The sequence below is a fragment of the Lathamus discolor genome, chromosome Z (assembly GCF_037157495.1).
Source record: "Lathamus discolor isolate bLatDis1 chromosome Z, bLatDis1.hap1, whole genome shotgun sequence".
Taxonomy (NCBI): Eukaryota; Metazoa; Chordata; class Aves; order Psittaciformes; family Psittacidae; genus Lathamus; species Lathamus discolor.
The window spans coordinates 15,760,415-15,776,238 of record NC_088909.1 but is presented as its reverse complement, the minus strand read 5'-3'; the positions used below and the strand labels follow the sequence as shown (position 1 = coordinate 15,776,238).

The following is a 15,824-nucleotide window of genomic DNA, read 5'->3' as shown; positions in this document are numbered from 1 at the left end:
TTAGGAAACTGCAAACCCTTAATTAAGGCTTCAGCCATCTCAAACTTCCCAAATAAAATGTGTTAACAGAAATAAGCATTTCCAAGGATAATACTGAGCATGACACCTCCATTAGGTAATTCAAAGTAATGTGGGACAAAATAAGACCCAAGAGAATGCCCTGCAAGTGTTTCATAGAGTGATCCTCAAGAACACCACTACCAGTACATGCCAGAGCTGAATGCCACCTCTGCCCACGCATGGGCCACCCGTCATCCATGCTCAAGGCCAGCTCTGGTGTGGCACAATGGCATGGCCTTGGCTTGGGCTGCTGGGAAAACAGCCCTGTGGAAAGCCTCTTTGGGAATCCCTCCACCTCACTCATCCCTCCACCAGCTGCTTTTCATCTCTGCTGCTTCCCTGGTGTCTGCCTGAGCCATGCTGTTGTGCACTGATGCTGATCCTGACCCTAACGACTGACCTGGTGTCCTTAGCCTCAACCTCCTCACTGGAAAACTGCCTACCAGCCACTGACCAGCCTGTGAGCTGACCCCAACTACTGTCACCAGACCTGCTCTGCCCCTCAGGTACCATGGGACTGCACCCCTGCCTCATCCCTGCCCAGCTGCCACTCACAGCTCTCACTCCCTCCCCAGGGGCACAGCCTGCTCTCACCGTGCCCTGACCCAAGACCAAAGGGTCTCTAATGAGTTGCACATAACCCGGGCAAAAGGAACACACTAATACACTTCTCTTGTTAAGTACACAAAAATGCTTTCAGACTCTTCAGAGAAGACTACCTCCCCTCTTGAAATTAAGAGGCACACAGGATATTTTGGGCAAGCAGACAGGGCCCTGTGGACTTCCTAAGAAGAAACATATGCAGCATGTAACTGAAATACAGCCCGTGTTGCGGCAGAAAACCAAATACAGATTGCCTGTCCACCAGAAGGCAATGTGACAACTCACAGAATGTTAGCTGCCAAGTTCCAGGTATGTATCCCAAGACAGAGAGAATCTGGGAATTTCCTTCCCCAACAAGGAGCTACATAGCACAAAACTATCGGTCTTGACTGTGCCGCAAAAGGTTGGCCAACACAATCAAATTATGTCCATCACAGAGACACTGAGAGAAGGAAGGCCTCTGGACCCACCCCATCCTCTTACTCTGAACATGGGTGCAAGAGGCCTCATCAGCACAAGGTTTACGTATGAGCACATAGGTGAGACTACGCAGACAAGAACTCAGACTATTCTACTGAAACTAAGGACTGAGGTTTTTCTCCTGTGTCCTTCTACAGCTTAAAGAAATAGATGCTATAAGAACCAAACTGAGCTACTTTCATACTTGCTTCTAATCATAAAGAAAGGAACTGAAGATTAACAAGTTGAAGGCTGTACATTCAGCTCATCACCAACTGAAAATCCCCATTTATAAGACCTCTTGCTACTCAATGACATTATTAAAGCAGATGTACATGATTGCTAACCCTTAAGACTGAAAGAGAAGTAATTGCTTTATCCAGATTTATGGAGTTTTATGAGGAGTTTTACACGTTCAACTACTGAAATACTTTTGATTCTCCTGCTGTTATTAGCTTGGTTAAAAACCCAAAGTTAGTAGTAGAACAGTAATACCTACACACTGAAGGAAGACTGAACTGCACTTCATCTCCCTACACAGAACATGAAAATCCAAGAGAAACTTTCTACTGCTTCTATATATGCTACAGTGTCCCTATACACTGAATAGCGGAAGGGAAGGAAAATAGTGCAATGATCCTTCAAAACTTTAAATAAAGAAGCACATTAATGCTAACACGATGACCCCCTATACTAAACAAAAATAACCGTAATGTATCTATGATACAAGTATTAGTGACTCCCTGAACAATGACTTACTAGATTTAACTTATTTTACTTTATCAGCATTTGTATGCTGAAATAATATTAATTCCAGAACAAGATTATTCCTCCTTTCTCAGCAGTGCATGGTTATTACTAATTTTAAGCTCAACGAACCACAGTTAGAGCAGAACATTTAAGGCAGGTATTAGTGCATTTTCTTTAGTCACTGCACCATTAAAACTTCTCAATATTTTATACGTTACTATCTTCAGGCCTTTCAGGGCAAAATATCTAAAACCTAAGAATAACACAGAGTAGCAGCAGACCACAAGAATAACAGAGTGAAAGTGTATCTCTAGTCAGGATGCAGTCAAAGTAAAACATAAAATCAGGTCATCAAATATTCAGCTCTGTAGTTCTATTACAGTGTTGCCTAACCTTGATAAAATCTTTGATGAGCTGGGCTGCTTTAACCCCATTCTGTACATTAAAGCTTATATCAACTTTTACTTCAGTGAAGGAATCTGTCAGTTTAATAATGGGTACCTGCAAAAGAAAAACAGGCTAAGTCAACACAGATTTCCAAGACACATTTGGTTTCATTCTTACTTATATGCACCAGTAAAACTGAAACATTTTATGACTTTGTGGAGACAAACCAGGACTACTGTCTATTTATGAAGTCGCTCTCTTTGCCAATCTGTTTACATCAACTTTGCTTTTCTAACTCATAAATGCCATTTTCAATTTATTATCATGTTTAACAGAATGTAACACTTCAAAGTGATTAATTTCATATTGGTCTTAGTTCCTGATGCAGCAGCGTAGTTCTAGAGGGAAAAACAAACACCAGAGGGAGACAAACACTTAAGAAATGAAGATAAATGGCAATAGACACTCTTAATAAAATACACACTCATGTGTTATTGTGGGTCATTGATTCGTCCTCAAAATTATCTTCAGACAAGAAGCACAAGATACTGAGAGCACTCTGAGACATCTCCATGTGAGTGGTTTCCAAATTACAGCCATCAATTAGACACCTCTTTTAACCGCAACACATTTATCACCTTAGAACTAGCAGAAGGTAGGAAGTTATAATGGAATTAATCCTATCCTGTGCAAGGCATACTACCACATAAGGCTGTACTTATACTTCTATGTAAAATGTGTTATGTCTGCTTCCTTACAATAAGAAAAATTAATTTACTCATGTACAAAGTCCAGAAATTTACAAGTTTAATCACATTAATTCACAGCAATGACTAACAGAGTCTCACTTAAAAGCAAGTGTATGTTGTGTAGCATGAAAAATCACATTTTCCCCAACAGAAGAAATGGTTCTGTTGGAGCACTATCAAGTTGGGTTTTTTTGAGTAATAAAAACTGTACGAAGTAAAAAGGCTCTATTGCTTCTATCTTGTATTTATATATAAAATAGTTTCTGCTTATGAAAAAATAATCCTTTTAACCAAGATATTTTATTAGACATTTAGCTTAGAACAAGGAAATACCCTTTTCCCCCAAACTTACAGTTGCTTTATCTAAAACCTTTACTGAGTTTTCATCTGCTACATTGTGCTTTCTAAGAGCTTCTTCCAACGTCCAAAGAGGTAATGTCTCCCACTTTCCAAACACAACTAAATCAATATCACTGAAATAGAAAGAAAATAGATTTATTCAAAGACCAATACACTCAAAAGATGAACAGCTGACATCCACACATAACTAGAATAAAGTGACCAAATGTAGCTTAGCCAAATAATTTATTCTTAATTTTCCGAAGAAAGATGAGGGGATGAACTCTTACACCTGGAGAACTACAGAACATTTCAGATTACCAAGGGAGGGGACAGACACACACAAAAACCACCTGGGCTGCAATCCCAAGATTTGCCTCTTCAGGCCACACTGTCAGTAAAAAGGGATCAGCTTCTCCAGAGTGATTCTGAGCAAGACATTAACTTGTTGTGGAGCAACACCTCTGGGCTGTATCAATCAGTAATGCTGATTTAACAGCATGTAACTGAAAGTCCTGTTCTGCATCCTCTGCTCCCAGATGCATGGCCCAGTCTCCTCCTTTGCTGTAGATCTGGTGTTTGTCTAGTCCACAGCAAATCAACTTAATGGGTCTGGCCAGAAACCAACTCCCCACCCCTAAGAAACCCTCAAAACACTCTGGAGTAATTTCCTGCTTCTTTGCATCTCAAAGTTGGGTTTCTGGGTGATCAGAACACCAGCCAGCACATGGCAAGCAGCTGGCCTGTAGTGCCAAAATCAGGCAGTAGTGAAGGAGAGAGGAAAATGTGGCGACTTTGACTTCAGGAAGCAACAAGCTGTTAAGTAAGATCAAACCATCTAATTAACTTCATTCATTAATTCAGCTCCTTGAAGAGGTGTCTTCATCCCACTACACTTCCTCCCTGTGCACACACATACTCACATCTGACTACGCAGGGAGCTGACATCCTAATTCAATACCTAAACTCAGATCCAAAAGGTGACTGTGAGGGCCACTGTGAGACCTTGAGCTCTCTCATTTTACTACCCAACTTCTTTGATTTCCCCCGCTTGTTTGGGAACACAAAGGAGGCAAGCATGTAACCCTGCAGCTATACAAGCAGACCACTTCAATGACACAGGAAACTGTGCAACAGGTAACACCAAAAAAATTGTAACACTTTTTCCCCCCAACAGATTCCACAGGTCTGCTGATTCACAGACAACACTGCTTTAACAACCTCAAAGAAACCACATCTGCAGCAGATGAAATACCTCTTGCCAACAAGCAGTGTCAGCAGCAGTTCAGCTGCATACCAATTAGCTGCAAGGGTAGGCAGCATTCAGCCAGCTGCAGAAAACTATGTTCAAAACCTGCCTGGAGAACATGAAATGCTGCTGGACGCTTATCTGCTAAACTAAATTGGTGTTAAACCCACTACTGATGCTGAGAGTTAACAACAAGAGACATTTCTCTGATGCATACCAAGATGGAAAAAGCAGCTCTGTTGTCACCTTGAGTATAAATATGCCTGCAAAATAACACAGATATCCAGCAGCAAAACAACCCTGTGCCCAACCTTCAGTATCAGCTTAAGTAAAAGGATATTAGCAAAATATAACATAGAATAACAGAATAAAAACCACACTATAGGTCTTTCACAAAAAAGTGAAAAACCTATATAGCCACAGCTACTACAGTAAACAGTCTTAATTTTTCTATGCACTTTGCAAAGTACTAGTAGCTTGACACTTTCTTAATATAACAAGTATACGCACAAGTAACATGGATATCGGGAGGTAAGTCACTACAGATAAAGGTTTGACAGGCTATCTTTTCTCTTGTACAGAATTTCTACTGAAAAATTACTGACCTTGTAGGTAAATATAAACCAGTTTTGAAACTTCCAAATATCTGCACCTGAAACACAAGAACAGGATATATGAAAACAAATTCTCAGGCTTCAGAAGACAAACAAGTTCTATTAAATTGCTTGTAAAGGCCAGTTATTGCTACCCTCCATTGGTAGATTTTGGTATTGCTAACAGGCACATTCTGAACAGAAGTTCTCTTTTCTGCTAAAGCATTCACATCTTCAGGGTATTTAAATCACTAATCTTGTTATTACCCATGAAACATTAATAACTATGACTTTTCTATTACAAAACCTTCTTTTAATATAAAAAATTTCACCATGACCCAATTTAGCAAAAATCCATAACCCAAAAGACTTAAAACACTTTAGAATGATAGAACATTAAAAAACCCCAGTATCAGTTCATTTTTTGCTTTCATATCTCAAAGTGTACTCTTCAGTTTTTAAACACATTTTCTAAGTTTAATATATTTCCATTGCTTTGCATACTAAAAAAAATTATATCACAATCCATGCTTTTCTGAATCACAGATCAAGTAGCACAACTCTCTTTATTTCTGCTTAAACAACAAACAAAAAAATGTTCCAGAGAGTTCCACATCCCCCAGATTTCATTTATTATGCTGGATTTTTACTAGAACTGGAGGTTTAAATAAGGAGGTTTCCACTGTAAGCTGTCCGAAACCACATTCTCATTAACTTAGCCAAGCCTCGCAAGGAAGATCGGACTCATGTGCTAAGTCTCAAAGGGGGACTGGTGAGACTTCAAAGTGCAAATATCTACATATTTGGACTAATTTTCAACCAGACAGTCTTCTGATGTGTTTCCTGGAGCCACTGTACAGACTTGTGTATTCTGCTTTAATGAGTCTCATGCACTATTTTGACTGCCACCTAGTTGTACGTCAAGTGACCCACTTCTTATGTTTTTCCCCTTTAGGATAAGAAAAAGGGAGAGACAGGAAAAGATAATGTTTTGCAAGTAAATATTTTGGTACTTTAGTAGACTGGGAAGCAATCTGAGCGCCTCCTCTTGATTATTTTATATCGCTTAACTCTTCTTAATCCCTCAAGTCATCCCAAACAAAAAGCACATACTGGCAGTAATTCGAATGTTAAAAGTTCTCAGCTTCTCAAACTAGAAAAGACTGCAAGAGATGCCACAGAACTAGCATCAACATTGTACTAGATCTTGACAAACGTATAAAGGCATCACAGAGCTAAGATAGTAATAATAACTATTATTACTGTTTTAAATCCAGGATAATAGTAAAAGCATCCCCTGTAAAACTCTTTGGGTTCAGTCAAACCAGGATATTATCTGGACACCAAAAAAATCTGTGGATATGTGGAAAAGTGCTTTTCCACAATCAAATAACCACTGATGGGTTTGGAAAAAAATGAATGTCTTTTCACATTTTTAAACAAAATAGTGTGCTCAGCTGAACAGCAAAGAGAGCCTTTACTGAATACACAACCCCAAAAGTATTCATAAACTTACTGATTCAACATATATGACCTTTACGGAAAGGAATGAGACAACATCTGCTGTTGTACAATAATTTAGAGTATGAGATACACTGAATTATCATAAAATAAACCCGCACCCACACTCCAGTGCCTCTCTGATCAGATCTGGAAAGATGGGAGAGAAAGAGTGAGGAAATCAGAACAGAACCATTAAAGGATTTTGACTTACAGAATTGGTATTTAAACAGTTGAAGCTCTGTAGCCACATACATATCTAAAGCATCCCAAATACAGGAAACTGTCATGATTTGAGAGACCTGAGAATTAGTTTTGTAGTGTGCCAACACTGCCAATTATGGTTTTATTCTATATGGACAGAGGTATGTATTTGCATTCATAAGATTACTTCATATAGAACTTCATATAGACTTCACAGTACTATAATGGACTCCTGCTCCTGTATGTTATTGTTACTGTTTATCCTACATTTCTTCAAACTCACTCATATTAAATTCCAAAGATCCTGAAGGAGCTTTAATTACAAGCGTGTGTCCAAATATGTCCTCGCTATGAATAACAGAGCTCAGAAACCCACAAAAGCCTGGAAAGTCCTTGCTACCAAAGCCCCTCCATCAAGACAAAACGAAACAAAATCCATCCATATCCCATTTAGATTTCCCTTTCTTCTACATCATTAGGTAGAATTTTCCAAAGTTTGTCAAACTAAACAGAGTTAATCTTTCTACTTCCATTTCCAATGATAGTATTTTCACAATTGAAGAGTGTGAAGTATGCCACATTACCTCTTTTCAGATCTATGACGCTACATAATACTCAGACACGAAGCTGAGGACATTGCGACAAACATATCCTAACTTCCACTGTATAACTACTTATTTGTTCAGTAGTCAAACTTTCACATTCAACTGGTCAAAAAACTTTGTCATAAAATGTTTGCATTTAATGTTTTGGACTGTTCAGTTTCAGCGTAATTAAAGCTTTTCTTACGGTCAGAGCCTTGCTGATGCCAAGAACAGTTCTCACTTAGTAGGAATGTTTCCTTCTAAGCACATTCCCCTGAGTAAGAAAGCAAATGACACAATTGTTAACTTCTATAAATAAAGCAGCAGTTTAGGATACCTAGTTTTACCCTCCTTCCATGTGCTTTTTCAGCCTTTTCCTAAATGGAACAGGAAAAAGAAGTATGTGCACAGACACATACCACACACTCACTATAGTCTATATGCTTAAATTCATGAAGCCTGATTTTCATTTTCCTTGGTATCTGATTTTTATAAAGTCTGTCTTACCTATGTGTTTAGTGAGAAATTACAAACTGAATGTGTATGTTTAACTTATGAGTTTATTTTAGCTGCATTAATTGCATCTATGACTCAAAATGAACAGCTTAAACATTAACTTACCACTTTACAGCTAAAGGTGAGGACATTGGACCAGATAACATTTTACCTTCTCAGAGCATGTATTCAAAACTTAAATCTTACAAGTATCTAAACCAACACAATTTCCAAAAGTTAGTGATTAACTCAAGCAGCTGAAAAATTACAATAAAACACTGTCACAGCTGAACACAGTTGAGTTCAGCAGTTCAGTTTCCAACCAGACCTATAAAGTAAGTATTAGGAAAATAATGTTACAGTAATTTCCAGATTGTCACCTGGTGTGCTGTGTCACTGTTCAACTCTTCTACCCTCCAGAAAATGGAAGGGCATAAAAAAGGAGAATCCTCCCTCAACATAACAGTAGCATACAAAATGAATTTAGGCTCTGAAGAGCAGGTACTGACTTCAGAAAAACTGTCACGTTCTTGCTCTCGATCATTTTCAGGAATAGAAAAAAAAGAGGGTCATGGCAGTTTTAATTTGCAGTAATTGAAAAGTGAACCTCAAGTTTTCAGCTACATGGGTTATGCTTCCTTTCAATTATGTTACAGCTAAGCCCCAGTGGTCAGCTGTCACTTGTGGCAGGGCTTGTAATTTGCTTCCTCCTCTTCAAGGGACTATAGCAACAAAAAACTGTTTCATTAGCTTTAGGAAAGACTATTTTCTTAAGTCCCAAAGTCATATATATATATAAACCCCATTATTTTAATACGAAAGACCTAGCTTTCACAGATCAAGTGTGTCCTACAAACTATCTCTGGAAGCATGAAGTTCTTGTGCCCTATTCAAAGTGTGACTGGTAACAAAGAAAGATCCCCTGGTAGCAAACTCATTCACCCCATTACACTAGTTAAGTCTGCAGCACACAAACATGTCTAGGAAATAGTATCAGTCTTCTCCTGGCTGAAGCAATTAGCTATTGTGGTGAAATCTCCTGTTACTTCGGCAGGGTGTATCAGAGCAAGCACTATTTTCTACTGCGGCTGTTTCCTACACTATCGCTTGTGAAACAGGCAGCCCACTATTCCTGCTCTTGATTAGGGTCTAAACACTGTTTCACTGGGTTAGAGGAGAGCTATACAATAGCTGTGAGATACGTTGAAGTCTCTTACACAGTTTCCGTGGAAAAGTTACTGTTTTACTCAATGAAGATACGTGTTGTACTGAATATATGTACGTACATATGATACATCACTAATACATTGACCATAGCATGAATCACCTTGAAAATGTGAGTGTATTTTACACACAAAACTACCCACCACGTACATATAGTTCAGAAATGATTCCTATTCTGTCATATTCTGCCAATTTCTAAAAAAACACATTCCAAACAACAGGCTAAGATCTGAAATGAACAGTGGGTTTAAGTTGCTCATGTCAAACCACTATCTTTAACATGGGCAGGATCAAAGAGCATTTCTTATACTAAGATTTTGCTGTCTGAACTTGGTTTGCTATTCCAGCTAACAAGTCCTTATTTTCCATTATTGTTATCTACAGATAGATGACTACAGCTATACATCTGCATTCTGAAAATGAACATTATGTTGGTGTAGGGATACAATTAAACTAGATGCAATTATGCTAAAAATCCAACTGTGTGCCCATAAAATCCTGTCAAGTTGTAAAAGCAACTTCTCCACCTTCTCTTTAATCCAGCCTTTTCATAGCTCTGCACAGGAGAAACTTGTTTCAGCTGAATGAAGTACTAACAAAACCCCATCTTCAGTGGAAAGAGGCATTCCAGATTTTAAGCTCAATACAACAGATCTACAGATTCACAAACTTGTTTTTCCTGTACAAAAAAACTGGTTCCTTTAAATTTGTAAGATGTCAGTTGAGTTTAACTGCCTATTAAAAATAGCATGGTCTACGTAACACGGCATTGCTGGCATTCCAGCTTAACAGACTATTCAAGACCACAGGTCTTTGGACTAGAAGCCCTGCTACTAGCAGAGCGATGACTTTCATAAGATATGTACGTTTTTAACACAATACTTTACAAGCATGCATGCTTCGTATGTTTCCATTAATTTTAGTAAATAAATATTCATGAGACTAAGTGTAGCCATACCTTACGAGCTCTCTGACTACAGCAGACCTATATTGTCTTTGCTCCTATGTGTGACAGAAAATGTTGACCTGTATTATTCTAGGAAGAAAGATCATCTCTCTCATTTGACCAGACATCCTTTTGTTGTTAGGTTGTTGGGGTTTTTTTTTGTTTTGTTTTGTTTTAAATATGGAAAAATAAACAGTATTTTCATTATTCAATACTTCATGAAATAAACAGGCATAAAACACTTATTAAAAACCAGAACAGCGTCCCACTCACATCTGCATTAGGCCACAGCTCTTTTATAACGTTTTCTATCCTGTTCACCACTTCCATCCGCATTCTCTCTTCTTCAGGTCTGGGAGACATGTACTTATAGAAGTCAATGATTTCTTCATGAAGACTAAGAAAGGAAAAAAAAAAAAGAACAGAAAGTCATGAAAAAAGCCCACAGCAGACCGAAACAGCAACTACTCCATTCACTCTTTTTAAGCTTCTAGTTACCTATCTAGCTAAGGGTCGGTTCAAGAGCAGCATGCAATTAAAAAAGAAAAACAAATGAAAAAAGAACCAACAACAGGTTCACAACACTTCCTAATGTTTAATTTCCTGTTAGTTTCTTGTGCCATAGGTCAATATTGCACTGCACTTCCTAAAAGCATGGAAGCAAATCTAAATCCAAGCACCTTCAATTCACATTGGAAGTCACACTCTGATTTTACTGCCAGCACAATATAAAAATGGTTCAGTCTTCAACTCTGAAAGCAGTTGCAAGGGCCGAGTACACAATTTAATCAGGAGGTTTTCTGCCAATGCTTCCTAGTCAGACCTTGGCACCAGCTAGAGAGTTTCAGGCATAAGTCTGTGTTCAGTATCAAGCGTTTAAAAAGTTGATAGCAATTGTGCCAGTACTAGAGCTGTAAAACTGCTTCTTTTACTCCTTAAAGACACATAAACTAGAAAGCCACTCTCCCCCAACAACAAGAAAGTAAGTACTACACACACAGCAGTGGTGGCTCAGAAGCGTGACTGACAGACAGTTAACCCATATATTTTACAATTTACCATATCAGATGTCAGTCATTAAGTTGTATTTAGACTACCTATGATTAGAGCTGAAATAAAAATGTCTTCATACAGTGCCACAAATTTCTATGCTTCCATAATATCATAAACACATCATCTTGACTGTGTATTTAGAAAAACAGACACAACCCTTTAACTTCAGCCACAGAGTAGCTAAATTAATGTCATCTGTTTCCTGCGATGACCATTACAGTAATAGCCATTTGTTTTTTAGAAATGTATTGTTTCTAGTTACCAAGTACAACTGCAACTCCTCTTAAAGCTCTGAGGGACCGTCAGAAGAGAGCAATTTATTAAGAACAAGCCCTCAGATGATACTTGGAATCTAATACTTCCCCAGTGCATACACAAATAAATCAAATATTAGTAACTGGAAGTTGAATATAGGTGTCAACAAAACATTAAAATACCTGAAAGTTGTATTTAACAGTGTTAGGGTAGAGACAGAACTCAACCCATCTGCATTACATTCTTCAATACTGCAGCGTTACGAATAACGCCAGCTTCTTTCAGAGACAGAGGAATAAAATATTTACATTAATTTGTGCTGAGCATTTATTGGAATCTTCCCCCCACACAGTTAGAGGAACAGTCATAAAAGCCTAGCATCATGGCCAGCACCACAGCTCTCTATAGCTAACACAAACAGAAGAACTCTCAGAGAGTTGCTTCAAAGGGAAATCCAGACACTCAATTTAGACAGCTAAATCAACCTCTGAAGACGCTTCTCCCCCTCTGACACTTACAGAAGGAGCCTTACAAACACTTAAACTAAAAACTAACATAAAACCACCCCCCAGACAATCTGCAAAAATACGAGGTGCCACCTTCCTCCTCCACTCTTACTGCCACACAGGCACCATGCCCTGTTCACACACATCACCTCAGGTACCACAAGGATGTTCCGAACACCACAGCTACAATGTTCACACCAGTAAATGCTGACTTTGACATTGCTAGGAAATTTCTCACTTCCTCCTAGGGCTGTTTTTCTGTTTTACTTTGGAAGCTTACAACCTGGGGCTAATGTGCACATTCCACACCATCACTGCCACCCCTTAGAGGGACACTGTCTCCTCTGCCTTTGGTTTCTCAGCCATCTCCTGTTCTTCTATTCTTCACTGCTATTCACATGTTGAATAGCAACTTGAATAGCACTTTATGTTGGCACTTAAAACTTCTTACAGCTATCCTCCCCTTGCAAGAACTGAATGCAGAAGTATGTGACAAAGCACAAGCTGAGTACTCCAAAAAACAGGTTCACTCTCCATCCACACTGCAAATCACACACACTGAATTTCTAATATGGTCTCCACAAGCTTGAACATTGATGTAGCATTGAAAACCAGCAGCAATAGGGAAAACAGGCAAGAACCTGATAATCAAACTCAAGAAAACTCCAATTATTTTTCAACTGTAATTTGGTGAACCGGCTTACAGGAAGACCTTGGCTTCCCATCATACATAGCAAACTCTTTAGTTATGGGCTACATTGTGGGGATTTGATCAAGCCCTGTTTCTGCATCTGCTCCTCTGGCCTCGCTGGAACACACTGGTTAAATCCACAAGGCACAAGGTTTACCCCAGAGCAAAGTTTTTAGTAACATAAGATCGAGCGCACGAATGCATTGCATGCCATGCAGAGAGGCACCACTTTGTCTGAGGGCACTTAACAGCACATGCTGAGATAATATCGAGGGACTGGCCCTGGTGAGAAATTAATGTACGGCACAGCACAGATCCATACTGACCATCATTAGCAGGCTCAGCTGCTGCTGGTCTTCTGTTTTACTGGGGCTAATTGTTCCCCTGCCCCATAACAGAACTTTGGAAGAACAAGACAATCAGAAATGAGGTCCCCAAAGTGCATAAAGGGCCAAGCCATACATTCACTGCAGTTCTCAGGGCACTTCTCTTTATTAACTCCACTGACACTCTTAATTGAGATCATTTTATCAGTTGGTGCATTCTTCAGAAGCACATAAAATAGTGATGTGTTGTCAGAACCAGATGCACTTCTTTTTATAAACATAAATAATGTATGTCTGCATATCTTTAAATGAGATCCTTCTTAATCTCAGTCATGTAAAAGCCTTATGGCAAAACAAAAAATTAAGCAGCATGGAAAACCACAGAAGCTTACATTATACATGCACTGAGTGTTACTAAACAATGCAGATATAGAAAAAAACGAATTTTGCACTTTTTTTGGTGATAGAAAAAAAGATTTAAGGTCTACTAGAGAAAGTTCCCATGAGTGCACCAGCTGGAAATACTAGGGACATATCTGTATTTCATTCACTGCTAGGACTGCCTGTGCTGCACAGACCACAGCATGCAGATGAAAGGCAGAAGCCATGAAGGCTCAAGACTACACCTGGAACCATACCTCCCTGCCCGATAATGGCTGCTGCCAAGAAATAAGAGAATGATTAATTAAAGCCAAGACAAACAGAAGTGGCCATATGCAGATTCCAGAGCAGCACAATAAGACTTGGAGGTGTGACTCTAATTAATGTGGAGCTAATTCAAGCTGTACTGAAAATTAAAACTCAGTGTTATTCACTGTCTTAACATCTATTACAGTAGCTGTTTTTCAAAACAATTTGTTTGGATTAATGGAGTCTGTTTACAAGAGTCTCTAGTGGAATTTTATATCTTTAGCTGAAATGCAGATCAAAGAGACTAAGGAGCTATTTTTGGCATCTGAACAGTATTTTATTATTTAATGCCATTACACTCATTAGTTATTTTACATAAAAGTCCTTAAAAGGAGACTTGATTTTAGAAGTGAATTACACTGTAATTAACCTGATTTCACTACGGAGAAATACTTAATTTGGCTTTACAGTCACACTGAAGCATATCAAGACCCAAGACCTACTCAGGATGCATGGAGAGCTCCCTGCAATATGTAAGAGCATTAGTTTACTGGTTTTATTACAGTAAATAGTTGTACTAGTGGGTCTTTGTTGTGCACTTCAGGATATCTTGACACGTGGGGAAAAGAAAAATAGAACAGTGTCTCTCACTTTATCTGAATATGTTTTAAAACAAAGTACTACCTGCACTACACCCTGTTTTCAAGCCTGGATGATTCCATCAGAATTTCACAGACAGAACAGGATTATACAGAGGCCACTAGTTAGTGGATTATAGCATGTTATGTTTACCTGACACAGATAGTGATGCCTCATTACAAAGTAAATTATGGCTGCAAAAGCTATAACCAGCTTCCCACCATAACATCACTGAATAGCACAAGGAAGGCAAGTCTGCTAGGCTTGAGCCATTCAGGTGAAAAGCCCAAGCCTTCGTGCAGATGCAAGCACTACAGAACACAGCACTTTACGTTTCTTTCTTAGTTGGATCACACCTTACTTTATTTTGTAGCACAACTTGTGGGCCCCAGATGTGCAACTCAGTCTTCTCAAATGAGTTTACATATACTCAAGACATTTTTATTCTGGAGTATATATCTTACTGCACCTCTGGCAATCAATTAAAAAATAATCAGGTATGAACAAAATGTTATCTCTGTTTTGTATGAACAGCATACAGATATGTGGACAGCACATGCATTTGATCACACACTTCATCTACCTGACACATAAAGCAGCACAACTCACTACTGCTGCAAACCCAGAACTAGAACCAACAGTGAAACTGGGAGGGACATTGCTTTATGAAAAGTTAACTGGAGATGCTACAAGTTTCACTCCTCTGTCCTAGGATCCATGTCACAGACTTTCCCTGCCTGCCCCAAGCAGCTGAGCAGCAGAGCACAGTCCTGCTACAGGCAGCAGCCAGCCAAAGATTATTCTGACTGCTTTTGCTTACTCACAGGCTAGCAGTGACGTGTTGCCTTTGCATGCCACCATGCAGTATTATACTAACCAGAACACTCAGTTTTAATTGAAAAACTTCCTGCTTTTGTAATTCTGGAACTGTGCTATGCTTCCACTTTCCTCTGGCTCTTCTTCACTCTTCATTTCACAGGAGAAATTATGCAGGCACGCATGTTCTAATTTTCTCAGGGTGTTACCCATAGCTTCTGCTTTAGTGGTTAAAAATGACTCAGTGATGACTTTTGCCATTCAAACTCTGTGTTTTAAGATGAACCACTTCTGATTTAAGAGTTTATTGATTTTACATCCACACTTGGATGGGATATTTGCAACACACCCTTTTAGCATTAAATTAGCCTTTTGCATCTGACTTTTCTTTGGATGAATAATTCCTGTAGGACAATGTTCAGTTGCTGCTATTATTTTAAATCTTCTCTGAAGGAATAAATAAATAAATAAAATTCAAAGGTAACAAGGAGAAATATTGTAGAATCCAGGTTTGTAACTGTCTTTCGGGAAGATTGTGAAGAAGGAACATGAGGTATTTTAGCTTCTTCGAAGCATCAATACTTAAAGAGTCCTAACTGCATCCATCCCTCCACTCCTGCACTCCTGACACAAAAAGGACTGCTGCACAAAAGAGCAAATATCTCTAGTTTGAAGCTTCCCAAGGTGTTTTGCTAAGAAAAAAAAGGTACTGTTTTGTCACAATATAAAAAAAAAAAAAAAAAAATCATGGGAGGAAATTCTGATC

General features: G+C 38.8%; 1 protein-coding gene across 1 annotated transcript in view; it reads right to left on the bottom strand.

The window, feature by feature from the left end:
- The window catches only part of TENT4B (terminal nucleotidyltransferase 4B), a 48,489-nt gene that overhangs the window by 10,382 nt on the left and 22,283 nt on the right, over positions 1–15,824 (bottom strand). Inside the window, exons 2-5 of the mRNA XM_065662175.1 lie at positions 10,416–10,539; positions 5,202–5,248; positions 3,361–3,481; positions 2,266–2,373 (exon numbers count right to left, since the gene is read on the bottom strand). Of these exons, the coding sequence (XP_065518247.1) occupies positions 2,266–2,373; positions 3,361–3,481; positions 5,202–5,248; positions 10,416–10,539 (400 nt within the window). The remainder of the gene's footprint in view (positions 1–2,265; positions 2,374–3,360; positions 3,482–5,201; positions 5,249–10,415; positions 10,540–15,824) is intronic.